This window comes from Choloepus didactylus, chromosome 3, assembly GCF_015220235.1.
Source record: "Choloepus didactylus isolate mChoDid1 chromosome 3, mChoDid1.pri, whole genome shotgun sequence".
NCBI lineage: Eukaryota > Metazoa > Chordata > Mammalia > Pilosa > Megalonychidae > Choloepus > Choloepus didactylus.
In genome coordinates, this window is record NC_051309.1 from 166,632,409 (window position 1) to 166,651,970 (window position 19,562).

General features: G+C 40.3%; 1 protein-coding gene across 17 annotated transcripts in view; it reads left to right on the forward strand.

Moving 5' to 3' along the window:
- The window catches only part of TRIM2 (tripartite motif containing 2), a 195,332-nt gene that overhangs the window by 116,570 nt on the left and 59,200 nt on the right, over nucleotides 1-19,562 (forward strand). For 7 of the 17 annotated variants that reach the window (XM_037830850.1, XM_037830847.1, XM_037830843.1 and 4 more), the window contains one exon: nucleotides 16,281-16,462. The exons of 1 other annotated variant lie outside the window; for it this stretch is intronic. In XM_037830850.1, the coding sequence (XP_037686778.1) occupies nucleotides 16,329-16,462 (134 nt within the window). In that variant the 5' untranslated portion in view covers nucleotides 16,281-16,328. Of the gene's footprint in view, nucleotides 1-7,528; nucleotides 7,754-16,277; nucleotides 16,463-19,562 lie in introns of those variants that run through there. 9 more of the 17 variants (XM_037830844.1, XM_037830841.1, XM_037830842.1 and 6 more) reach the window with 3 other exon arrangements.

The window sequence follows — 19,562 nt, forward strand, 5'->3', positions numbered from 1 at the left end:
AAAAGGAGATTCATAATATAAGCAGAGCAATCGGAGAAGGCCCCACCTGCTTTTCTTGAGCAGGAGAAAGCGCTCATCTCCCCTGAGGGAGGTGCCTGTTGCCAAAGAAACCGCAGGCCCTGCGGGGACTGGTGAATGCTCTCCAGGCTCCGCCTGGCCTGGGAAAGCAGGTCTATCTGTGATTTGCCCATACATGGGATTATTACTTCATAATAGAATCCTAGAAGTGGGATTATTTGCTCAACAGATATGGACATTTGGAAGGTTCCCTCTGAACTAGTGGTTTAAGAACCACCCAGTTTATGAGACAGAGAGGAAGGAATGTATGGAACAAGGAAGTAAATAGTCTAATGAAGCATTAGCAGTGCACCCTGCAAATCAGGCCACTTCCTTGCTCTTGGCACTTGCCAGTCAGGGTTCTGGTCTGCCCAGCCAAGCTCTGGGATGTGCCTTGGCTAGGTCAGTCACCAAGGGAAATCCAAATTTGTATAGACTCCCTGATGCTAAACCCCAACCCTGCAGTCAAAGCCACTGCATTGATTAACTGCCGAGGCAAGCAGGCACTTGGCACCGTCTTGAATTTAAAATGAAAATGTGTGACCATGAAACTCTGCATAAGAGAAAATACTTGAAAGGAATGGGCACGTCTGTGGGCATCTGCGTCATTAGCAGTCCAGCACTGGGGAGGCAGGCTGTCCTCTGGCTACACTCCTGGACAGTGGCAAAACAAAAGGGCATTTTGTTTGCTTGCTTTTTGTTTTTTGCTTTTGAGGAAGTATCAGAAAGGAGTAGACATGTTGCTGGGCCTTTGATAGAACATCAGCAGATGGCAGAGAGACGTGATTCCCTGTTTTCTCTGTAAAGGACAACCTTCAGGATGTGAAGGGGCTCATTTTAATGAGACGGAAGGAGGACCAGGCTAGGTGCAATGTGACAGCTGTGGTGGTGGGTTTGAACTGGCAATCAGGCTCATGAAATCAAATAGGTTTTAATCTAATACAATGTGCTTACTAAGCTTTGGCGAAGGATACAGAGCAGGGAGGCAGCCTCTGCATCTCTTGGGGAGGCCCAGCAGCTTCCTTTGTCCCCTCATCCACTTGAGGAATGTACCAGGGAGGAGAGCTGAGGTGTCTGGGGGTCACTTTGACACATGGCATCTTTTATGCCATCCTACTTATGTAGCCAACTCACAGCTCCATTGATCCATACGACACACAAGGCAGACATAACATTCCCCATTTGTCTTAACTCCCACTGTTTTCCAAGGAGCAGTGCCACAGGAAGCTCTCAGGCAGGCCTGCATCAGCCCAGGCCTCATGTCCACCTTTTACCCACACTAGGTAAAAGGAATATGAGAGAATCCAGTTGCTCTAAATACATGTAAGTCTTCTGGCTTCAACACATGACATTCCAGGTTTCTGAGAGAACAGATAGCTGAGCTTGCCAAATCATAGACTCTGATTTTTGTGGGATCTTAGGAAGAGGAGAGATTTCCTTAAAGACTGGAAGCAGGGAAGTATACTTTTCATTTGCGAAATTGTAAACATAAAATCCACAAATTGTAGATTAAGGAATTCATTATCAATCCCAAGGATAATTCCATAGTGGATTATTATTAAGGGGATGGTTTATAAGCATCTAGAAAAGAAAGCATCCTGGGTTTCCTAAGAATAAATCATACCAGGCCAACCGAAATTCCTTTTTTGACAGGGTTACTGCACATGAATTTTAGTTGTCTGTTCAATAAGAGTCAACATGGCAAAACTACCAAGAAAGATAAAATGAGCTCAGAGGTCATTAACAAATGGATAGGATCTGGAGTAAGGAAAGCGCTGCTATGCTGGGCAGATCCCTTCTGGGCTGTGTCTTCTGTATGGGCAGCACCCTTTGGAGAATACACAGATGATCTGGGGGAGAGGCTGAGATACTGGACAGGGACTCAGGGGTGCTTGCTCTGAAACACCTTTACTGCAAACACTCTGCCTGGCTAAGAATGTCTGACCTTCTGATCCCTAAGACCCAATCAGACATGGCTGTGACTTGGGGACAGAAAAGTCACTAGGAGTGATTTTGAGAGGTTCTTATACTAGGTATCACCAGTGCCTAGTACACTCCCTGGAACATAATAGGGAATATATAATATTAAATAGTAATCCCAAGGCCAGGCCAGCTGTGGTATGACTTCTTGGGTTGGAACTGGGTCAGCTGGTTCCTTGGTTGATCCAGTTTTATCCACATAATCCCAAAAGGTTAGGACTGACTTGGGCCTTCTCTCTTCTTGAGGACACATAAAGGGAAAGGCCTTTCTACTTCCTCCACCATTGTTTTCAATGGGTCCTGTTTGATCTAGGACACCCCACACACCCCCACCCCACCCCACCGCACCACACACACACACACACCCACACAGCCATAAAGCTTTACCCCAGCAGGGGTGGGGGCCTCACCGGCGCCACTGCTGACAGAGAGAAGTTCTTGGGGTCCGAGCCTAACCACCAACCAAACTGACTGCAGAGAGTCTGGAGGGCTGGAAGGAGCCTGGATCTGAGCGGCCACACCTGGAGCACTGGCCATGCAATCCATCAGAGCAGTACCTCTTCTCCACTTGCTCACGTCTGAACCGAAAGCTGGAAAAAGCCGCTCCTTATCATTCTCATTCACAAGACCATTGGACAATAATTTTCATGAAGCTTTCTGAAAGCAGAGATAAGAAAAACTAAATAATGATTGCATTAGGCAGGGTTTATAGGCTCCTGATTTCAAGTTGCCGCCTTGCAGTTGATTATATTTCTCTCTCCCTGAAACACGTCACCTCTCTAATCAGCTGTCTTTGTTCCACTCTGGAATTGCCTAATTACTGTTCCTGCTCTTGCCTATCCCTGAGGGGCCATGTGGCACATTGAAAGAGGAACCCTGCTTATCCCCAGACCTGGGCTCCTGTTCTCTTCTTCCACAAAACGGCTTCTCTGCCCTCGACTGGTCACTTAACCTTCCAGTAAAATCATAAAATATGCTCCCCTTGTTTATGGCTTTGCTATGAGGAGCAAAGAGAAAATTTATATGAATCTCTTGTAAATTACAAACCACCAATCAGATGTGAAGAATTGTTTCTCCTTAATGGTTTTGGATCTAACTGTTTTCCAGTTCTGAGATGAACATTTACATTTATATCAAGTTATGTCACTCAATCATTTGTAGAAGGACTTTTGTTGTTTTACATCTATTTATTGAGCACCTACTATGTGACAGGCACTGCACTAGGGACTGGGGAGTCAGAGGTAAAAATGGACCAGTCAATGATTTCCACCAGAGAGTGGTATGGAGCACCCAGGACTGGCACCCAGGTGGGAGAATCTGAGGGAAGGAGGAGGAGCCAGAGGATCCTTCCTAAAGTGAGTGACGTCTTAGCTGAGTTCTCAAGGAGTTCATAAGAGTTAACTAGGGCATCTTAGTTTACCAGCTGTTAAAACAAATAACTTACAGTGGGTTGGCTTAAACAACCGGAATTTATTGGCTAACATTTCTGAGGCTAGGAGAAGTCCAAAATCAAGGCATCAGCAAGGCAATGCTTTCTCCCTGAAGATGGTGGCATTCTGGTGCTGGCTGCCGGTGATCCTTGGTCCTTGGCTTTTCTGTCACATGGCAGTGCACATGGTGGCATCCTCTTTCTCTTCCAGGTTCTGTTGACTTCTAGCTTTTACTCCTCCCTGGTGGCTTTTTCCCTGTAGCTTTTTCTCTGTAATGCCTTCAGTAATAGGATTAAGACCATAGTGATTTAGTTGGCCACACCTTAACTAAAAATAACATCTTCAAAAAGTTGAATTATAATGGGTTCATGCCCATAGGAAAGGATTAAGATTAATCCATTAAACTTAATTAATGGGTACATAATTCAACTTCCCACACAGGGAACTGAGGTAGGAAAGGCTGAATGTTTCTGGCATGTGAGCCTAGTGGCATTTGAGCTTAGAGATTAGTGTTTCTCAGATGGGGTGCTATTGGCATAGTAAAGGAATAATTGTACTTTTATGGGACTCTCCCACACATGGGAAGATGTTTAGCATCCCTGCCCCAGGGAAAAATGTCAGTAGTAACCCTCATCCCTACCCATGAAGTAATTATGAGAGCCCAAAATGTCCTTCACACTTCCAAATGCACCATCCCACCTCCTCAGGAAGACCTGAAACCCTTCCCTGTTTGAGAACCCCTGCAAAATACACAGTGGTCTGTCTAAGGAACTAGAATGTGGCTGGGGAGGACAGAAGGTGGAGAAAAATGAGGAAGACAGAGGCTGGATCACAAATGACCTTGTACGTTATCCTAAGTAGTTTATTTTCTAGTAGAAATTTCCTTGATCAGGGATAGGTAGATTGTATATAAAGGGTTTGTAGAGACCTGGCACACAGTAAAGCTGGATCACTCTATCTCCCAGGATCCTGATGACCAGTTTAGTTAGCATATGTCCCTGTTCTTATGCATATACATTGTCTGTATACTTCGGGGTGCACATTGTAGTCACATCTGTTGGATGAACAGTTAACTCTTCAATGTCTGTTGAATGAGGGAAACAGTGCAGGTCCAAGAAGTCAGTAAGGTGTGCAGTGGCCTTACTCCCAAGGACCTTGTGCTTTTCTCTGCCTTTGTGGCCCCAAAGTCTGGCTGAGCATTTACACACCACCCACTACCATCACCACCAGCTGTTGCGAGGGGACAGCGAGGGGAAGATGCTGCAGCCTGCTAAGGCAGGCTTTGGTTACACAAGCCCCAACTTAAAAACATCTGTGTTCATTTGCCAATACATAGGCTCAATTGAGGCTGTGTTTTCCAATAAAAAACAATGTTATGTGTGTGTTACATTCCTGGCTGAGCCCTCTAAACCTGTTTAACCCCTACAGTAGTTAAACTGTAGTGATGAGGGTATTTGGAACCCAACCATCCTGTTTAATGTTGTTTCCATGGGGAAAAGGTATTCCCAGTTCCAGGTAAACAGTTAGAAAAACGTGTGATCCCCACTTGTTCTACCTTCAACTAGGCTCCAGCCACACTGAACTGATACTTTTAATTTCTGTGAGCCATCTCTTGCCTCAGAGCCTTTGTGCTGTGCTACATGCCTGAATTGTTCCCTCTTCTCCCTGCCCCACCATATGCCTCCTGTGCACTCCGGGAGCATCCACTTCCTCTTGCTGTGAAAGCACTTACCACTCCACACTGCAACTGCCTGTTTACAAATCCATCTCCCACACTAGCTTTTTTTTAAAAAATGCAATTTTATTGAGATATAGTCACATACCAGATAATCATCCAAAGTGTACAATCAGTGGTTCATGGTATCATCATATATTTGTGCATTCATCACCACAATCAATTTTTGAACATTTTCATTACTCCAAAAAAATTAAAATAAAAATGAGAATAAAAATAAAGAATACCCAAAATATTCCATACTGCTCCCCCCCTACACACACACCCATTATTTATTCATTTTTTGTCTTTATTTACTTACTCATCTGTCCATACACTGGGTAGAGGTTTTCACAATTACACAGTCACACTGTAAAAGCCATATAGTTATACAATCATCTTCAAGAATCAAGGCTACTGGATTACAGTTCAACAGTTTCAGGTATTTCCTTCTAGCTATTCCAATACAGTAAAAACTAAAAAAGAGTATCTATACAGCACATAAGAATAACCTCCAGAATGACCTCTCGACTCTATTTGAAATCTTTCAGCTGCTGAAACTTTATTTTGTTTCCTTTCTCTTCCTCCTTTTGGTTCAAGAAGGCTTTCTCAATCCCACAATGCCAGGGCCAGGCTCATCCCCAGGAGTCATGCCACACTAACTTTTTTTGACCCTTTTGTAGCCTGAGAAACTGTTCAGTTCTTTTCTGTATCTTCAATTACTGCTAGTGCCTGTAATTGATTCTTGGAATGCACAACTGAATGAGTAAGTGAATCTTCTCTGACTACAAGCTGAAAAACAAGACCAGGGATCTCCCTTACTTCCCCATCATGTTCTGAGAACAGAGACCAGCCCCAGTTGTAAGCTTAAGGCGTTGGGTTGAGTGGGCGGAGGGAGCAGGCAGGAAAGAAGATATGTGGGGAGGTGTCTGCATTTAATAAATTTTGCTAGGGGGTGGGCTCAGCAGCATGAATGAGAAGAGACCTCCCCACCCCCCTTCAGAGCAAGCTGGGCAACTTTGTGATGCCCTGGCTTGGGAAGAAGACATTTTAAAACCAATGGGGGTAATGCAGGTCCTGCCCCTAGTTTGCGGAGTTGGTCCTAACTAAATTGTAAACCTCTAAAGCGGGGTTGTTAACCTGGGTTTTCAAGAATGTGTATCACCTAAAATAACATGCAAAATTGGCATATCTGTGCATTTTCCCAATGTCTGTCAATTTCACATGATTCTCTGTGAACCACCCCCTTCCCCCCAACATAATACTGCTCCGCAGAGCTGAATGTCGCTTGACAGTGCTTAACGCAATGCCTGACTGCACGGAAAGACTGTGATCAATATTAATGTAATCAAATATGCAGATGAACAGTCTCATTATTTAAATAAAAATTACTAGTGTACACTTTTAAACTAGTAACTAACCAAGGAATGAATGCAATATTCTTCCCTGCCTCCACTGCTGTTTCTAAATAAATGATTGTGTTCCATTCTGATATGGAAGGGTTTTTTTTTTAATTCTACAGTATTATTTGTAATGTGAACAAGTAATCATTTTTATATGGCTCCTTGCTGATCATTTTCATGTTATTAATACATTTTTCAATACATTTAACAACTTAATAGGAAATTAAGGTTTGTGCAGATGTAGTTTGTCAAGTTTCTCAACTTTCAACCGAAAAAAGGAATCATAAAAAATGAAATAGGATATTGTCACCCCGAGTCTAATAAATGTACCATATGATTTTTCTCTAAATGTGTTAGAACCGTGGAAAGCAGAGAAATGTCATTTGCATTATTTGACTTTGAGGAACTGTTTTATAGACATTTTTCCTGTGCAAATTTAAGAGTGGGAAAGGTAGTAGAGGCTTGTTCAACGGGGCCATTTTTACATTTTTAAAATTTACATTTGTGTTTTAAGCTACTTGAAACCACTAAAAATAAAGATCACCTTTTCCCCGGACTAATAGAAGCATGTGTATGCTCTTACACTTGCACAAAACAATCCTCTAAATGTGAACTTATAAAGAGGTACCGTATACACGTAGCTTTCTTTCTAGAGTCTATACTCATTGCGGCCCCGGTTTTCCTACCAGCACGTCCTGTTTCTGATTTGTAACCCTCACGGTACCTGTGCTAGCTGCGACGCGCTGAGAGATGCGCGCAGGCTGCCTCTCCCTATCAACCCTGCAGCCACGTTCTGGCGATCAACCTCGGCATCCCAGCACGAGAGCCTGGAAACAGCTGACTGCTGACTCAGAGGGGAAAGCAAGCCACCCACGAATCTCTTCGCAGCTCTCTGCTGCATCCCTATCCCATAATCCCTTGCTTGCTTTGCTGCAGTCCTTTCAACAGACGCTGAGTGAGAAAAAGATGTCCTGTAAGATAAAGATTGATTGGTTTGAATACTGACGGGGGTCTCCCACTTGTTAATGACCCAGAAACATTCCTGCCGACTTTGCTGAGCCTTCTCTCCTTTCCTCCATTTTTCCTTTCCTCTCTTCTGTTTATGAACTGGCACATCACTACATAGAGCAGAAGATATGCTGGGCTTCTGATGATGGCTGCACTGCATGGTACGGAATTTTAACTAGTATCTTTGCATGGTGCTTCCAAACTTGGGGTGTTAACAGAAATGTGCATTGTTCTCTTGGATTCCCGTGGAGCTGTAGGGAAGGGCTTGGGGATGGGGGTGGGGGTGGGGGTTAATTCTTTGCTTCGTTGTTTCGTCTGTTAGTCTGCTGAGATGGGTAGCTCCTAAGTGTTCAGACTGCTTAGGATTATGCCATGTGAATAATTTTTCCTGCTCTCTCTGTTCTGGCTCCCTCCACCCCCACCTTCTCTCTGGTGGTGATGCTGCATGCTCTGAAACTATAGGATGGAGATCCACTCTTGGCTTAAACAAAGGCACCAGATTAACAAGAATGGGGAGAAAGTCACGCAAGATTGTTTTAAGCTTATAATACGGTCTGACTAGATTTTGATTTTTACTAGTGTTTATTTTAATGAGTATCTTGGCTTGTTTTAAATAAAATAATTTTCTTTCCTTCCTTCTTTCAAAATTTCTTCTTCCTTCCTTCCTTTCTTTCCTTTTCTACCCTCCTACCCCGTCTCTTTTGATAGGACTGAAATATTTAATTTGCTCCCTCGCTATCCTAGGGTGGAGGAGAGCAAGGAGAGCGTGTGATGGGACCCTTCCCCCACCCTGACCTCTATTAAAGTACCCTGGGGTTGAGTTCCCAGCTCTGTTACCATTGGAAACCCATTCATTCATAATGCATGACTCGGCCATCTGAATTCTGAATGCCGTTGAGGACCAGTAAACGAATATGGAGCAGATGACTTGGTTTTTCCCCTGACTTTTTTTTTTTTTTTTTTTTGCCTTGAAGTAGAGACAGATCTGGGTGGAGCTCAGTGTAGCATTATTTAGAAAAAAAATAAATCTTTGGATGGACCTTAGGTTTGCTTCTGGAAGCAATGGGCATTATTTTTGCATTTCAGAGCTTTTTCTACAAGCATGCCCCACCCTATCATTATTTTGAATATTTGTGGGGCTGGGACCAGTGGGGGATTGGAGAACAAATAGAAAGGCTATTTATTTAAAACTAAAAATTGAATGTTAATAAATGGGTTTCTGAAGCAAAAGATAAAATGAGATTTCTGCCATAAGAAAAGATGGTTTCAGTGTCTTTGCTTTAAGGAATAAATCTAGATTCAGATGAAGCATTTAAAAATTATCGATTTGTTTCTTTGGCTTAGATCATATTAACAATTCTATTCCTCATGAATAAATTGCTGAAGGTTAAAACAATATATATGTAAGGAGAGCCATATGGCCAGCCAGATTTTTAAAATGACTTCTTAATATTAGGATCCAGTTCTGGCTAGTGTGAACCTATTTTCTTGTGCCCTTCATTATTTTCAAGCAGATGCTTTGGCAGCTCTCTCCTAACCCACTGTAATGTTAAATAATGCACGCCCCTCCCGAGCACACAATGAGAAGTTTCATGTATGCTGTGGTATGAGAAAGCAGCTTTCTGTTGCAAAGACATGAGTAGTGGCCCTTCCTGAAACTCAAAGTATTCCTTTCATTTTCTCCTCGAAAGATAAAAGCTATTTGCATTGGAAAGGCTAAAACACGCTGAATATAAAAATATTCTCTGATAGAATATGCTGTTTGGAGAAATATGAATGCAGTATATATAATCCACAGATTTTAAAAATCGAGAATAAGATCTATACACATTTTTCACCACCATTAATGTTATAATCCTAAGAAAACTTAAGTTTTTAGAAATTATATGATAACAAAAGCTTAGTGGATTTTGTTTATAAAAAAGAGTAAAAGTATCCATTCTTTGTCTTACTAGGAAAGGAAAATGTCCTTTATTTGGATACTTTAAGCATTGATTTCCCCAAACTTGGCTTTCTTTTATCTTCCTTAGTTAAGAAAAGAATCCTAAATATGTAGCAATTTTTAAAAATTTAATTAAGCTTAATTAAGACTCCCCTGTATTTCTTTTCATTATATGTCTGATAAAACTAAGACTTTAACCAAATATTTGCATTATTGAAATGTATAGAAGAGAAATGCTTTCAAACAGTAAAAAATTTACTGTCTAATTATTTACTATTGTAGCTTTTTTCCTTTAAAATATGACTGAATCACTTCTAATTTTGGCAAAATGATCATTTGCACACACCTGTAATTGCTTTTTTTTTTGTAACTCTGATGCCATCTGTGCCATTATTACTCGTATAAGGGTTTTAGTATCGCAGCAGAGTTTGCTCTATATTGGAGCTCCTGTTTGGGTCTGCTGAATATTATTGTGCAGGTTGTCTGAATTTAACTGACCAGGTCTCCTAAAATTTGGAAGTTTAGATTAGACCAGAACCTGAAGAAGAGACAAGCCCAGGGAAATTATTCAGGTAGCATCACTGCTGAAGGAAACGTGAATTGCTGCTTTCTGTTTGCTAGTCTTTCTAGACTCTTCTACTTTATCCTCTTCCACCTCCATATTCTCGGCAGCCTCCATTCCTTCATTAAGTACTTTTAAAATTTCTCTTGAAATCTTATTAAAGTAAGCATTTATTCTAATCAACAACAGATTTAAATATGTGCTTCCTATACACCAGGGCTAAAATGAGTTTTACCAAAGGCCTGTGTCTTGTGAAGTTCCGATCTAGAATAAATTTCTCTTCCCCCCACAGAGTCAGTACGCAGCACTTAGGGCCCTGACTGCCCCCTGCCTTTCTTATGGTGTCAGAATATTCAGCCTCTTTGTGTAGCCCTAAGGAAAGGAAGCAGAGATTTGGCAAGTTGATGGATGTGGGGAGAGGAGACCCGACCCATTTTGACTGTCCCAATGTACTATAAGATGAATGTTGATTAGCTTGGCCACTTAGCACTGTCCATCACACAGCCCGGGCCTTTGGAAACTTAGAAACCCAAAGCAAAGCTTTAGAACTGACTGCAAAAGGTGAGGTCTCTTTTATAAAATATATAGTGGCAAACAGCTTTCTATACTGAGGAGAGAGGTAGAGGAAATAGGCATACCTATCATAAAGGCAAGTTGGGGGGTGGCCTAAAACAAACAAACAAACAAAAACAAACAAACAAACATATCTATGGAGGTGGTCATATGTCTGACCCTGACCATATAGCTGACTGGAAATAAGATGGGGAAACTTAGAGAGCTTCGGCATATCGTTGCCTGGAGGTGGAAGGTAAAGTGGATGGCTTCCTGAGGGCTCTGCCTTCCCCCAAACACATGTTATGAAAGATATGACATTTGGCCTTTGGTTTACAAAATGGCCCATTTGGGATAAGGCTTGATTTAACTAGAAATGGGTCATCTTGTTTTAATTTCACTTAAGATTGTGCTCCTTTCTTTCTCTTAATTTAGTCCTCAGTAACAATGCAAATTCAATTGCAGGTGAATGATAATGTGCTCATAATTTTATAAAATTAAAATACCTTTTTTCTTTAATCTATGTTTTAACCTGTGCCTTGAGCTCTCAGTGCCACCTGTCCTGGATATGTAAAAGATAGCATATGGTGAATTATAAATGATTTCCTATCTGAAAGTTTTGATAATGGATGGTGGCGATGGTAGCACAACATTGTGACTGTAAATAATATCACTAATTGTATACTTGAAAGTGGTTAAATTGGGAAATTTTATGTTTGATATGTTACCACAATAAAAATTTTAAAAATAAAAATGAGAGAGAGAGAGAGAGAGAATGAGATTGATTTCCTTTCTATAAATGTACCAGCAGATTTTTAACTTCTTGGGAAGCTGATTTTAGCACATCTATAGCCATTGTCATTGGCCCAAGAACAATAAAAAATGTAATCATAGTAATAAGTAAATGCAACCAAAGTGACAGCCAAGAGAAGCAATAACCCAAGAATGCCGTAAGACTAGACCTTTAGGATGATACATAGTCAAATATGCTGCCTCTTACCCACAAATCATATGTTTACATTTTATTTTCCAGTGGAATCAAAACCTCTGCTTCCCAATTACTGTTTCCTAGACCAACTAGACAAGTTTTTGCCAGTTCACACCCCTTCTTGGGAATAGTGGTTGCAGTTTGACTTTTTCTCTTCCATTCCCCTGCCCACTCTTCCGCACTCTGGTGCCAGCTTAAAGAGTTTGGATAGCTTTCTGGTCCAAATGGTGTAATTTGGAGTGGGAAATATGGTCTAAACCTTAGAATTGTGGACTCAGGCATTTTTCTCTCATTCCGTCTCCTCCTCTCAAGTTTTTCTTTTCCACTTGGTAGTAATTTCCACCAAGTTGTAGGAGATTTGAGAAGTGAGCCAGGAAAAGTACCAGAGATGATGTGAGGAGAGAAATGCTGGGCAGGATATTTACTATGCCCAGTAGTTTACTGTAATTGTTGCAGTTTTTCCCACAAACTTGACCTTGGGCAAGCACCCTTTAATGAGGAATTTATGTGTTAACTTTCTTAGAGTTTTTATTTTGATGAACATGTGTCTTCAGTATTTCTCAATTTCTTTTCCTGCATTTGTGAGCATGTTAAATATGTCACTAATATGATGATGTGATGATGATGATGGCTTCTATCAGGAAGCATCAGAGCATCACACGGAAGGCAGGTCATATCTGATGTTAAGTGCAAATATTCACACGACTGATAACAACCATGCTCTTTACCATGTAATTCAGCAAATGCCCCTCTTTTCTGCTAGTGTGATTGAGTCTTTTCCCATGTTATACTTCATTTCTTCGATTCATTCAATACATAATGAGTGTCTCGTGTGTACCAAGGCCTGTTTGTTCTGGGTGCTGGGACTACTGCAGTGAGCAATCAGACAAAAATCCCTGCTTTCGTGAACCTTACATTCGAGTTGTGGAAGACAGAAAGACACAATGCAAAATAAGCAAATTATGTACTATATAAGAAGAAGGAACAAAATATAGCCAGGACAGGGCATAGGAGGTGCTAGGTGGTTGGGGGCAGGTTGCAGTTTTAAACAGAATAGTCAGGGTGAGGCCTGATTGTGAAGGCGACATTGAGCAAAGAGCTGGAGGAGGGGAGTCGGCTCCTGGAAGCAGTATTGCTGTTTGTTTTCCACTGACAAGGATCCTCAGCTAGTCTCCTCACGTAAAAGCTCTTACCGCTGGTTAATGTCAATATGAAACTAATGTTGGCTATTTATACCGTTTTTAAATGGCACTTCCTGCCTTTGCTTCTCTAGCATTTCCTCTCTGTTGGCCTTTTGTCAATGTTTCTGGTATTATCAGAGTGAAGTCTACCCCAGGCATGTTTTTAAGTGCGTCTCCTAAGTAATTAGTTTTGCTGTTTCTCCATCTCCAGCAGAAGAGTAGTGGTTCTATATTCAGATTTCCTTTATCATCATGCACTTATTTCTGCTGGTCTTGCGAACAAGAGGACTCTCTGACACATTCACACGAGATGGGGAAAGGAGGCCAGCCCAGAGCTTTTTCAGTCAAGGAGACCAAAAACTGTGATGGAGCCTAAAAGGTTGATTAAAGGCTGTTGTGTTTTTTATGTATATACTCCATGGCGTATTCACACTGATGAAAAGCTTCCCACAGTGCTTGTTAGCACATTCTGTGCCTTAGTTCCATCTAAGCACATTATTCCTTTAGGGATAGTCCCATTGTCTTCCTACTGTGGGTCTCGAGTTATAATCCGCAGATGATCGTTATCCTGGCAAAGTCTTGGTTTAGGGATCTTTGGGGGCTAGAAATCTTGTGTTGATTCTGGGAGCCCTAAAAATCTAGATGTCTTCGAGAGGCCACTTGTGACAGATGTGTGGTATTGTCATGCTTTTAAATTAATGTTAATGAACAAACTTAATTAAATCAACCATGTAGTAGAATACTAACAAACACTTATTCTCACCCACTACAATAATTATAAAACTAGAATGAAATGTTTATTTTCAACTTTAGAGCATAAAAATGTTGGCTCAGGAAATTTCATTTGACCATCATGTGTCATTTGATTAAAACAAATGTCTTTTCCTTGTTATAAATCCAAAGGTCTAAGGTTAAAAAAGAGAGTAAAAAATCCAATATGATGTTTTCTCTGATTTTCTCAAGTCCCACCTTAACTCTGATGATATACAGGTTAATATAAAATAAAATTTTAAGTTATTCAAAACAAAATTAATTTTAACTGATCTTAATTGATAATCTCAGTATCATTTTTTGTAAGTCACACACACACACTCATTCAGGGGACTATTAAACTTGCTTAAGATTACATATCACTGATTTATCACATAGGGCAGAAAACCTGAAATCTGAGGTTTTTTTTTTAATTCAATTTTATTGAGATGTATTCACATACCATGCAGTCATACAAAGCGTACATTCAGTTGTTCACAATACCATTATATAGTTGTGTGTTCATCACCAAAGTTAATTTTTGAATATTTTCAATACCACACACACAAAAATAATAAGAATAAAAATTAGAGTGAGAAAGAACAATAAAGTAAAAAAAGAACACTGGGTGCCCTTTTTTTTTTTTTTTGCTTCCATTTTTTTACTTATCCATCCATACACTGGACAAAGGGGAGAGTGATCCAATATGACTTTCCCAATTACATTGTCACCCCTCATAAGCTACATTTTTATGCAATCGTCTTCAAGATTCAAGGGTTCTGGGTTGTAGTTTGACAGTTTCAGGTATTTACTGCTAGCTATTCCAATTCATTAGAACCTAAAAAGGGTTGTTTATATTGTGCGTAGGAGTGCCCACTAGATTGACCTCTCATCTCCTTTTGGAATCTCTCTGCCACTGAAGCTTATTTCATTTCCTTTCACATCCCCCCTTTTGGTCAAGAAAATGTTCTCCATCCCATGATGCTGGGTCTAGATTCCTCCCTGGGAGTCATATTCCACATTGCCAGTGAAATCTGAGCTTTTTGATTCACTGATTTTAGTTGATGACCTTGGACAAGTCATTTAAACCCTCTGCTTTGGTGTCCTTATCTTCAAGACAGACAAATCCAATCCTTCACTGTTCTGAGGTCATAGGAATGTGGCTAAAGAAAAGCAGTGGATGTGCCAACACTTTAAGCTCCTGAGAGATGACCTACATTTAATCCAATCAATGAATATCATTCTCTGCTCAGGTTCCTTAGGGAGACATTCTATTGAAAGTTAGGCAGATCCTGCTGCTAATTAGATATGTCACACCGAAACTGTTTTACTAGTGCAGTGAGTGCTATGGGAACATCACACTCTGTAAGCACTTTCACAAGGTACTATCTGCTTATTAATCACACTACTTGATTTATCTAGAAAATATAAGTTGGAAAACGGGGGTATCGTGTATGTAACTATACTCAAATATGAGTAAGTAGCAGAACTTCCTTAATAAAAACAGAGAATTTCCAAAAATTTGATGATTTGGTGGGGAGTAAGAAGAATATGAATTTATATTTGGAAAAGAGTGTTTCCTTTAAAAACTGAGGAATTGTTGATTCCAAAAATACAGTATATTTCCCAGCTTCAAACAAAGGTCCTGGGCCAAGTTAAGGTGTCATATGTAAACCATGTCTTCCCTGATGCATCTTTCTTGAAAGACGAGGTCAAGGGCAGTGTGGTGGTTTAGGGAGTGAAAAGGCCATGGGTCTTAGAAACATACACACCTGAGTTTGCAGTCTGGCAAATTTCTTAACTGAGCTTTGGTTTATTTATCTATAAAATGAGAATAATAATACCTCCTACCTAGGATTATATTGAAAGTTCACTTTTTTTTTGGTAGAGTATGTTTCCATTGGGAATTGGATCGCCTTAGGAATGAATTTCAGTTCAGCATTGTTCTCCCGTTTGGCAGAGGCTGGGAATTCTTTCAGGTGGCCAGTGGAGCTATGTGCTATGTTGTGACGTTTCCTTCCCTCATTCTCTCACAGAGTTCCCATCTCTCCACTTCTCTGTGGCCCCCTTCTAATTCTCCTTTTATGGCAGATTAAGATCTCTCACAACTTCCCCTGAATTAATTCTCTTCACCAGGTCCTTCAGATCCACACATGATTGCCAGCTGGCTTTTCTTTTAAAATTATAGAAACTCTCTTTATCCTTGTCCCATGGCAAATTCACTTTAGTATCAAATCTATAAACTTCCATTCAAAAGAAAACTCTGAGCCACATGCAAAGTTTTGCATTAAAAATTCTAATCATCACCATCCTGCACACTAACAGTAAAATAATGAGGAAATGTATTTGATTTTAACAAGAATATAAAAAGGTAAATATGTGTTCAAATATAACCATGGCTGATGGCATGAACAGGCATAGCTATTTATTTATCCCCTCATCTGCTGCAGCTTTGAAATCCAGCCACCCTACCTCTGCACAACACACTCTCTTCTTATTTGTTATTGTTTGCATACTGATTACTAAAATCAAACAACAGACACCTTTCTGTACTCCCTCTACAGGGATAAGGTTTGGCCACTGTCATTTAGAAGTTACCAATGTGGAGTCCACCTGTATTCATTACACAGTGCCTACAATGAATGAGCCAATGGCTGATGCACTTACAGATTATTGCATATGTTTCCGTTTTGGTTTTTCTGTCTGACAGCAGCAGCGTGCAGGGTCAAAGGCAGCTGGACCTCCATGTCAGTGGTCTAGGATGGCCAGTGAAGGCACCAACATCCCAAGCCCTGTGGTGCGCCAGATTGACAAGCAGTTTCTGATTTGCAGTATATGCCTGGAACGGTACAAGAATCCCAAGGTTCTCCCCTGTCTGCATACTTTCTGCGAGAGGTAAGCCGCTTTGTGCTTGGAGAAGGGACTTTCACCGACCGACCTGCCACAGCTTACCACAGGGTTCTTTCCCAGAATTCTACCATTACCTCTGAGAGACAAAGAAATCTTTTGTTCTTTTGACCGACTTCTAGAATCATAATCATGAGTTGTCAATTATTGACTTCATTTCAAACAATTTCAATGGGAGAAAGCAATCTTAACTTCTGATTCATTTTCACAGGAGATAGGGCATTAAATACTTAAGATTTAAAAAGATGAATTTTCCGTTTGTTCTTTGTGAAACAATTTTTGCCAACTGCAATTCCCTCACAGAGGGTCTTTGGTGAAGTCCAGTTAAAAATCTATCCTTTCCTCCTATGTAACGAATCAGGTAAAACGTCTACGTATATGAGGTGTTAGTTTAAAAGGCTGAGTTTCCATCCCATGTCAGAGGACAGGGTTTTTTTTCTTTCTTTTCTTTTTTTATTGTAGAATATAACATATATACATAAAAGTGACAACTTTCCAAGTGCAATTTAACAAGTAGTTAGCAAATTTCAAAGAATATTATAGGTTACAATTCCATAGTTTCAGTTATTTCCTTATTATGAAATATAACATTTGTACAGAAAGGTAATATCTTTCAAAGTATGATTTAACAAGTAGATATATAGGAAATTTCCAAAGTTATTATGAGTTATAGTACCATAGTTTCAGTTATTTCCTTATTGTGAAATACAACATATATACAAAAAGGTATAGCTTTCAATGACCGTTTAACAAGTAGCTATAGAACAAATTTCAAAAGATGCTATGGGTCAGAGGACAGGGTTTGATTCATAATCAACTTACTAATGGCATATTTGAACATGACATTTTAGATGAAGGATTATAAATGAACAAACTACAGTTTGCTATATATGAAAACACGCTTCCTTATTTATCCTTTTTTGAATTGTTTGTTACAATTGATTAATAGTTATCAAAATATACCTTTATACCATTGTTTACCATATAAGCAATTAAGCACAAAATATTTGTGAGTAATAACATTAATTGATCTGTGGCCTGATTTAGGTATTTCCCTTGTAAGGTTATATATTTTTCTAAAAAACAAATATGGTAATTATGTCTTAAAGTATTTTGCTAAATACATTTTCTATTGTTATTTAATAAACATAATTGAAATATTTTACTTCCTGGTATAGAACAGGAAATTGGGATTTCCAGTGACTTCAAATCAATTCTAATTGCATTTACCATCCAATTTAACATACACTTATCGGATTGAACATTCACTGAGTGTATTTACTTTGGAAGATATGAATTGTAAAATAACCACATCCTTGGTGGTAGTGATGGAGGGAAGAAGAAAGATTTGTTATTAGTAGTTGTGGATTTTTGTTCATTCATTTTGTTTTGGGTTATTGTAGGAGCATTTTGTGGATTTTGTTTGTCTTAGTAGTGGTATAGAGGGCATCACCAATATTTTTTACTTTTCATTTTATAGTTTGGCCTAAGTACCTTGTAATTCATATTCCAAAATGGGGAGTGTTTTTTCCCCCATCTCTCAGTAAGTATAGCCAAAACATGGATGCCAGCTAATTGTCCATGGGTCCCATGGGAAGATCATTAGTTGATTTGCAGCAGTTGGCATAGCCTATCACTCTACATGTACAACAAGGAGATACATTCAGTCTGAACTCTGCAGAGCTGCCCCATTCCCCAGTGCTCAGTGCTCAGTCAGTTTTTGGCTCCCATTTCTCTGACAGATGGGAAGCAGTGCTTCTGGGCTGCCCCGGGTCTGCCCCATCTTCTCTGTTAGGTTTAGCCCTACCCACCTCTGCTTCTCATCCAGTAGTTGGGGAGATTTGCAAGATCCTGCCACAGCAAGTCTCTATGGAATGCTGTGTGTGAAAAACTGTTTTAGCAGCATATGCATTGAAGTTATTTCCTTTTGAAAGTGCTGGCAACTTTCCTTAAAATGGTCAAAGGACACTTTCTTTCTGTAGTGACAAAGCTTCACAGTTTGCCTCACTGTTAGGAGAGTGAATCCCAGGACCCTTTACCTCCAATTCCTGCTGGATGCACATACCAACTGCTGGGGGAGCCTCTTCTCACAGTCACTCTCTTAACCCATCGACAGGGCCTGAAAGGAGAGTAAAACCAGGCACAGTCCCTGGCCTCCTGTTGCTCGCAGCGTCATGAACTGAGCCAGTCATTAGACACGTAATTGCTCAGGTCAATGGGAAATGAAAACAGTGACAAGCGCTACACACCAGAAGTACACAGGAAACCATATAATTGGGGAATTTGCTCTAACAGGGAACACCACCCTGTAGAAGTGACGAGTAAGCAGAAACCCCAAGAATGAATAAAAATTACTGAAGCAAAAGGGATTGTGTGGGAGGAAAGAATTTCAAGTATGTGCAAAGGCACTGGAGTGAGAAGGACCATGGCATATTGAAAGAATTAAAATAAGTCCAGTGTGGCTGGCATACATGAATGAAGTGAAGAGACAGAAAATATGTGGGTGCCAGACCATGTGGGTGTACAATCCATGTTACCATATATGGATTCTTATCTTATAAGGGCAGTGGAAGCCATGCAAGGGGTTTCATCTTAGATGGGAGGGGAGGGAGATTTAAATGGTTACTTTGGAGCTTTGAGAAGAAGGTCACTCTGGTTGCAACATGGATAAAGAGGTGCAAGCGTGGATGAGGGAAGAAGGCTGTTGCAGACCTCCAAGAAAGGGTGGTGTAAGGAAGATAGAACTGGAGAGATTGGAAAGATAATTAGGAATCAATAGGCTTTGGGTGTGACATGGGAGATGAAGAAGAGTAAGGCGAATGACCATTTCAAGATAGACTCCTAGTTTCCAATTTGTTTAGACAAATGGATGGAGGTGTCATTCACTGAGATAGGGAACACAGGAAGAGGACACTGTTTAGGGGAAAGGTCATGGGGTTTTTATTGTTGTTTTTATGGTTTGGGCTTTAAACATGTTGAGTTTCAGGGCCTGTGTGACATCCGAGAAGAGATGGTATACAGTTGGTATACATATCTGGGTCTCAGAGATGACATCTGTGGGAAGGCATGTAAATGTGTGAGTGTTCTG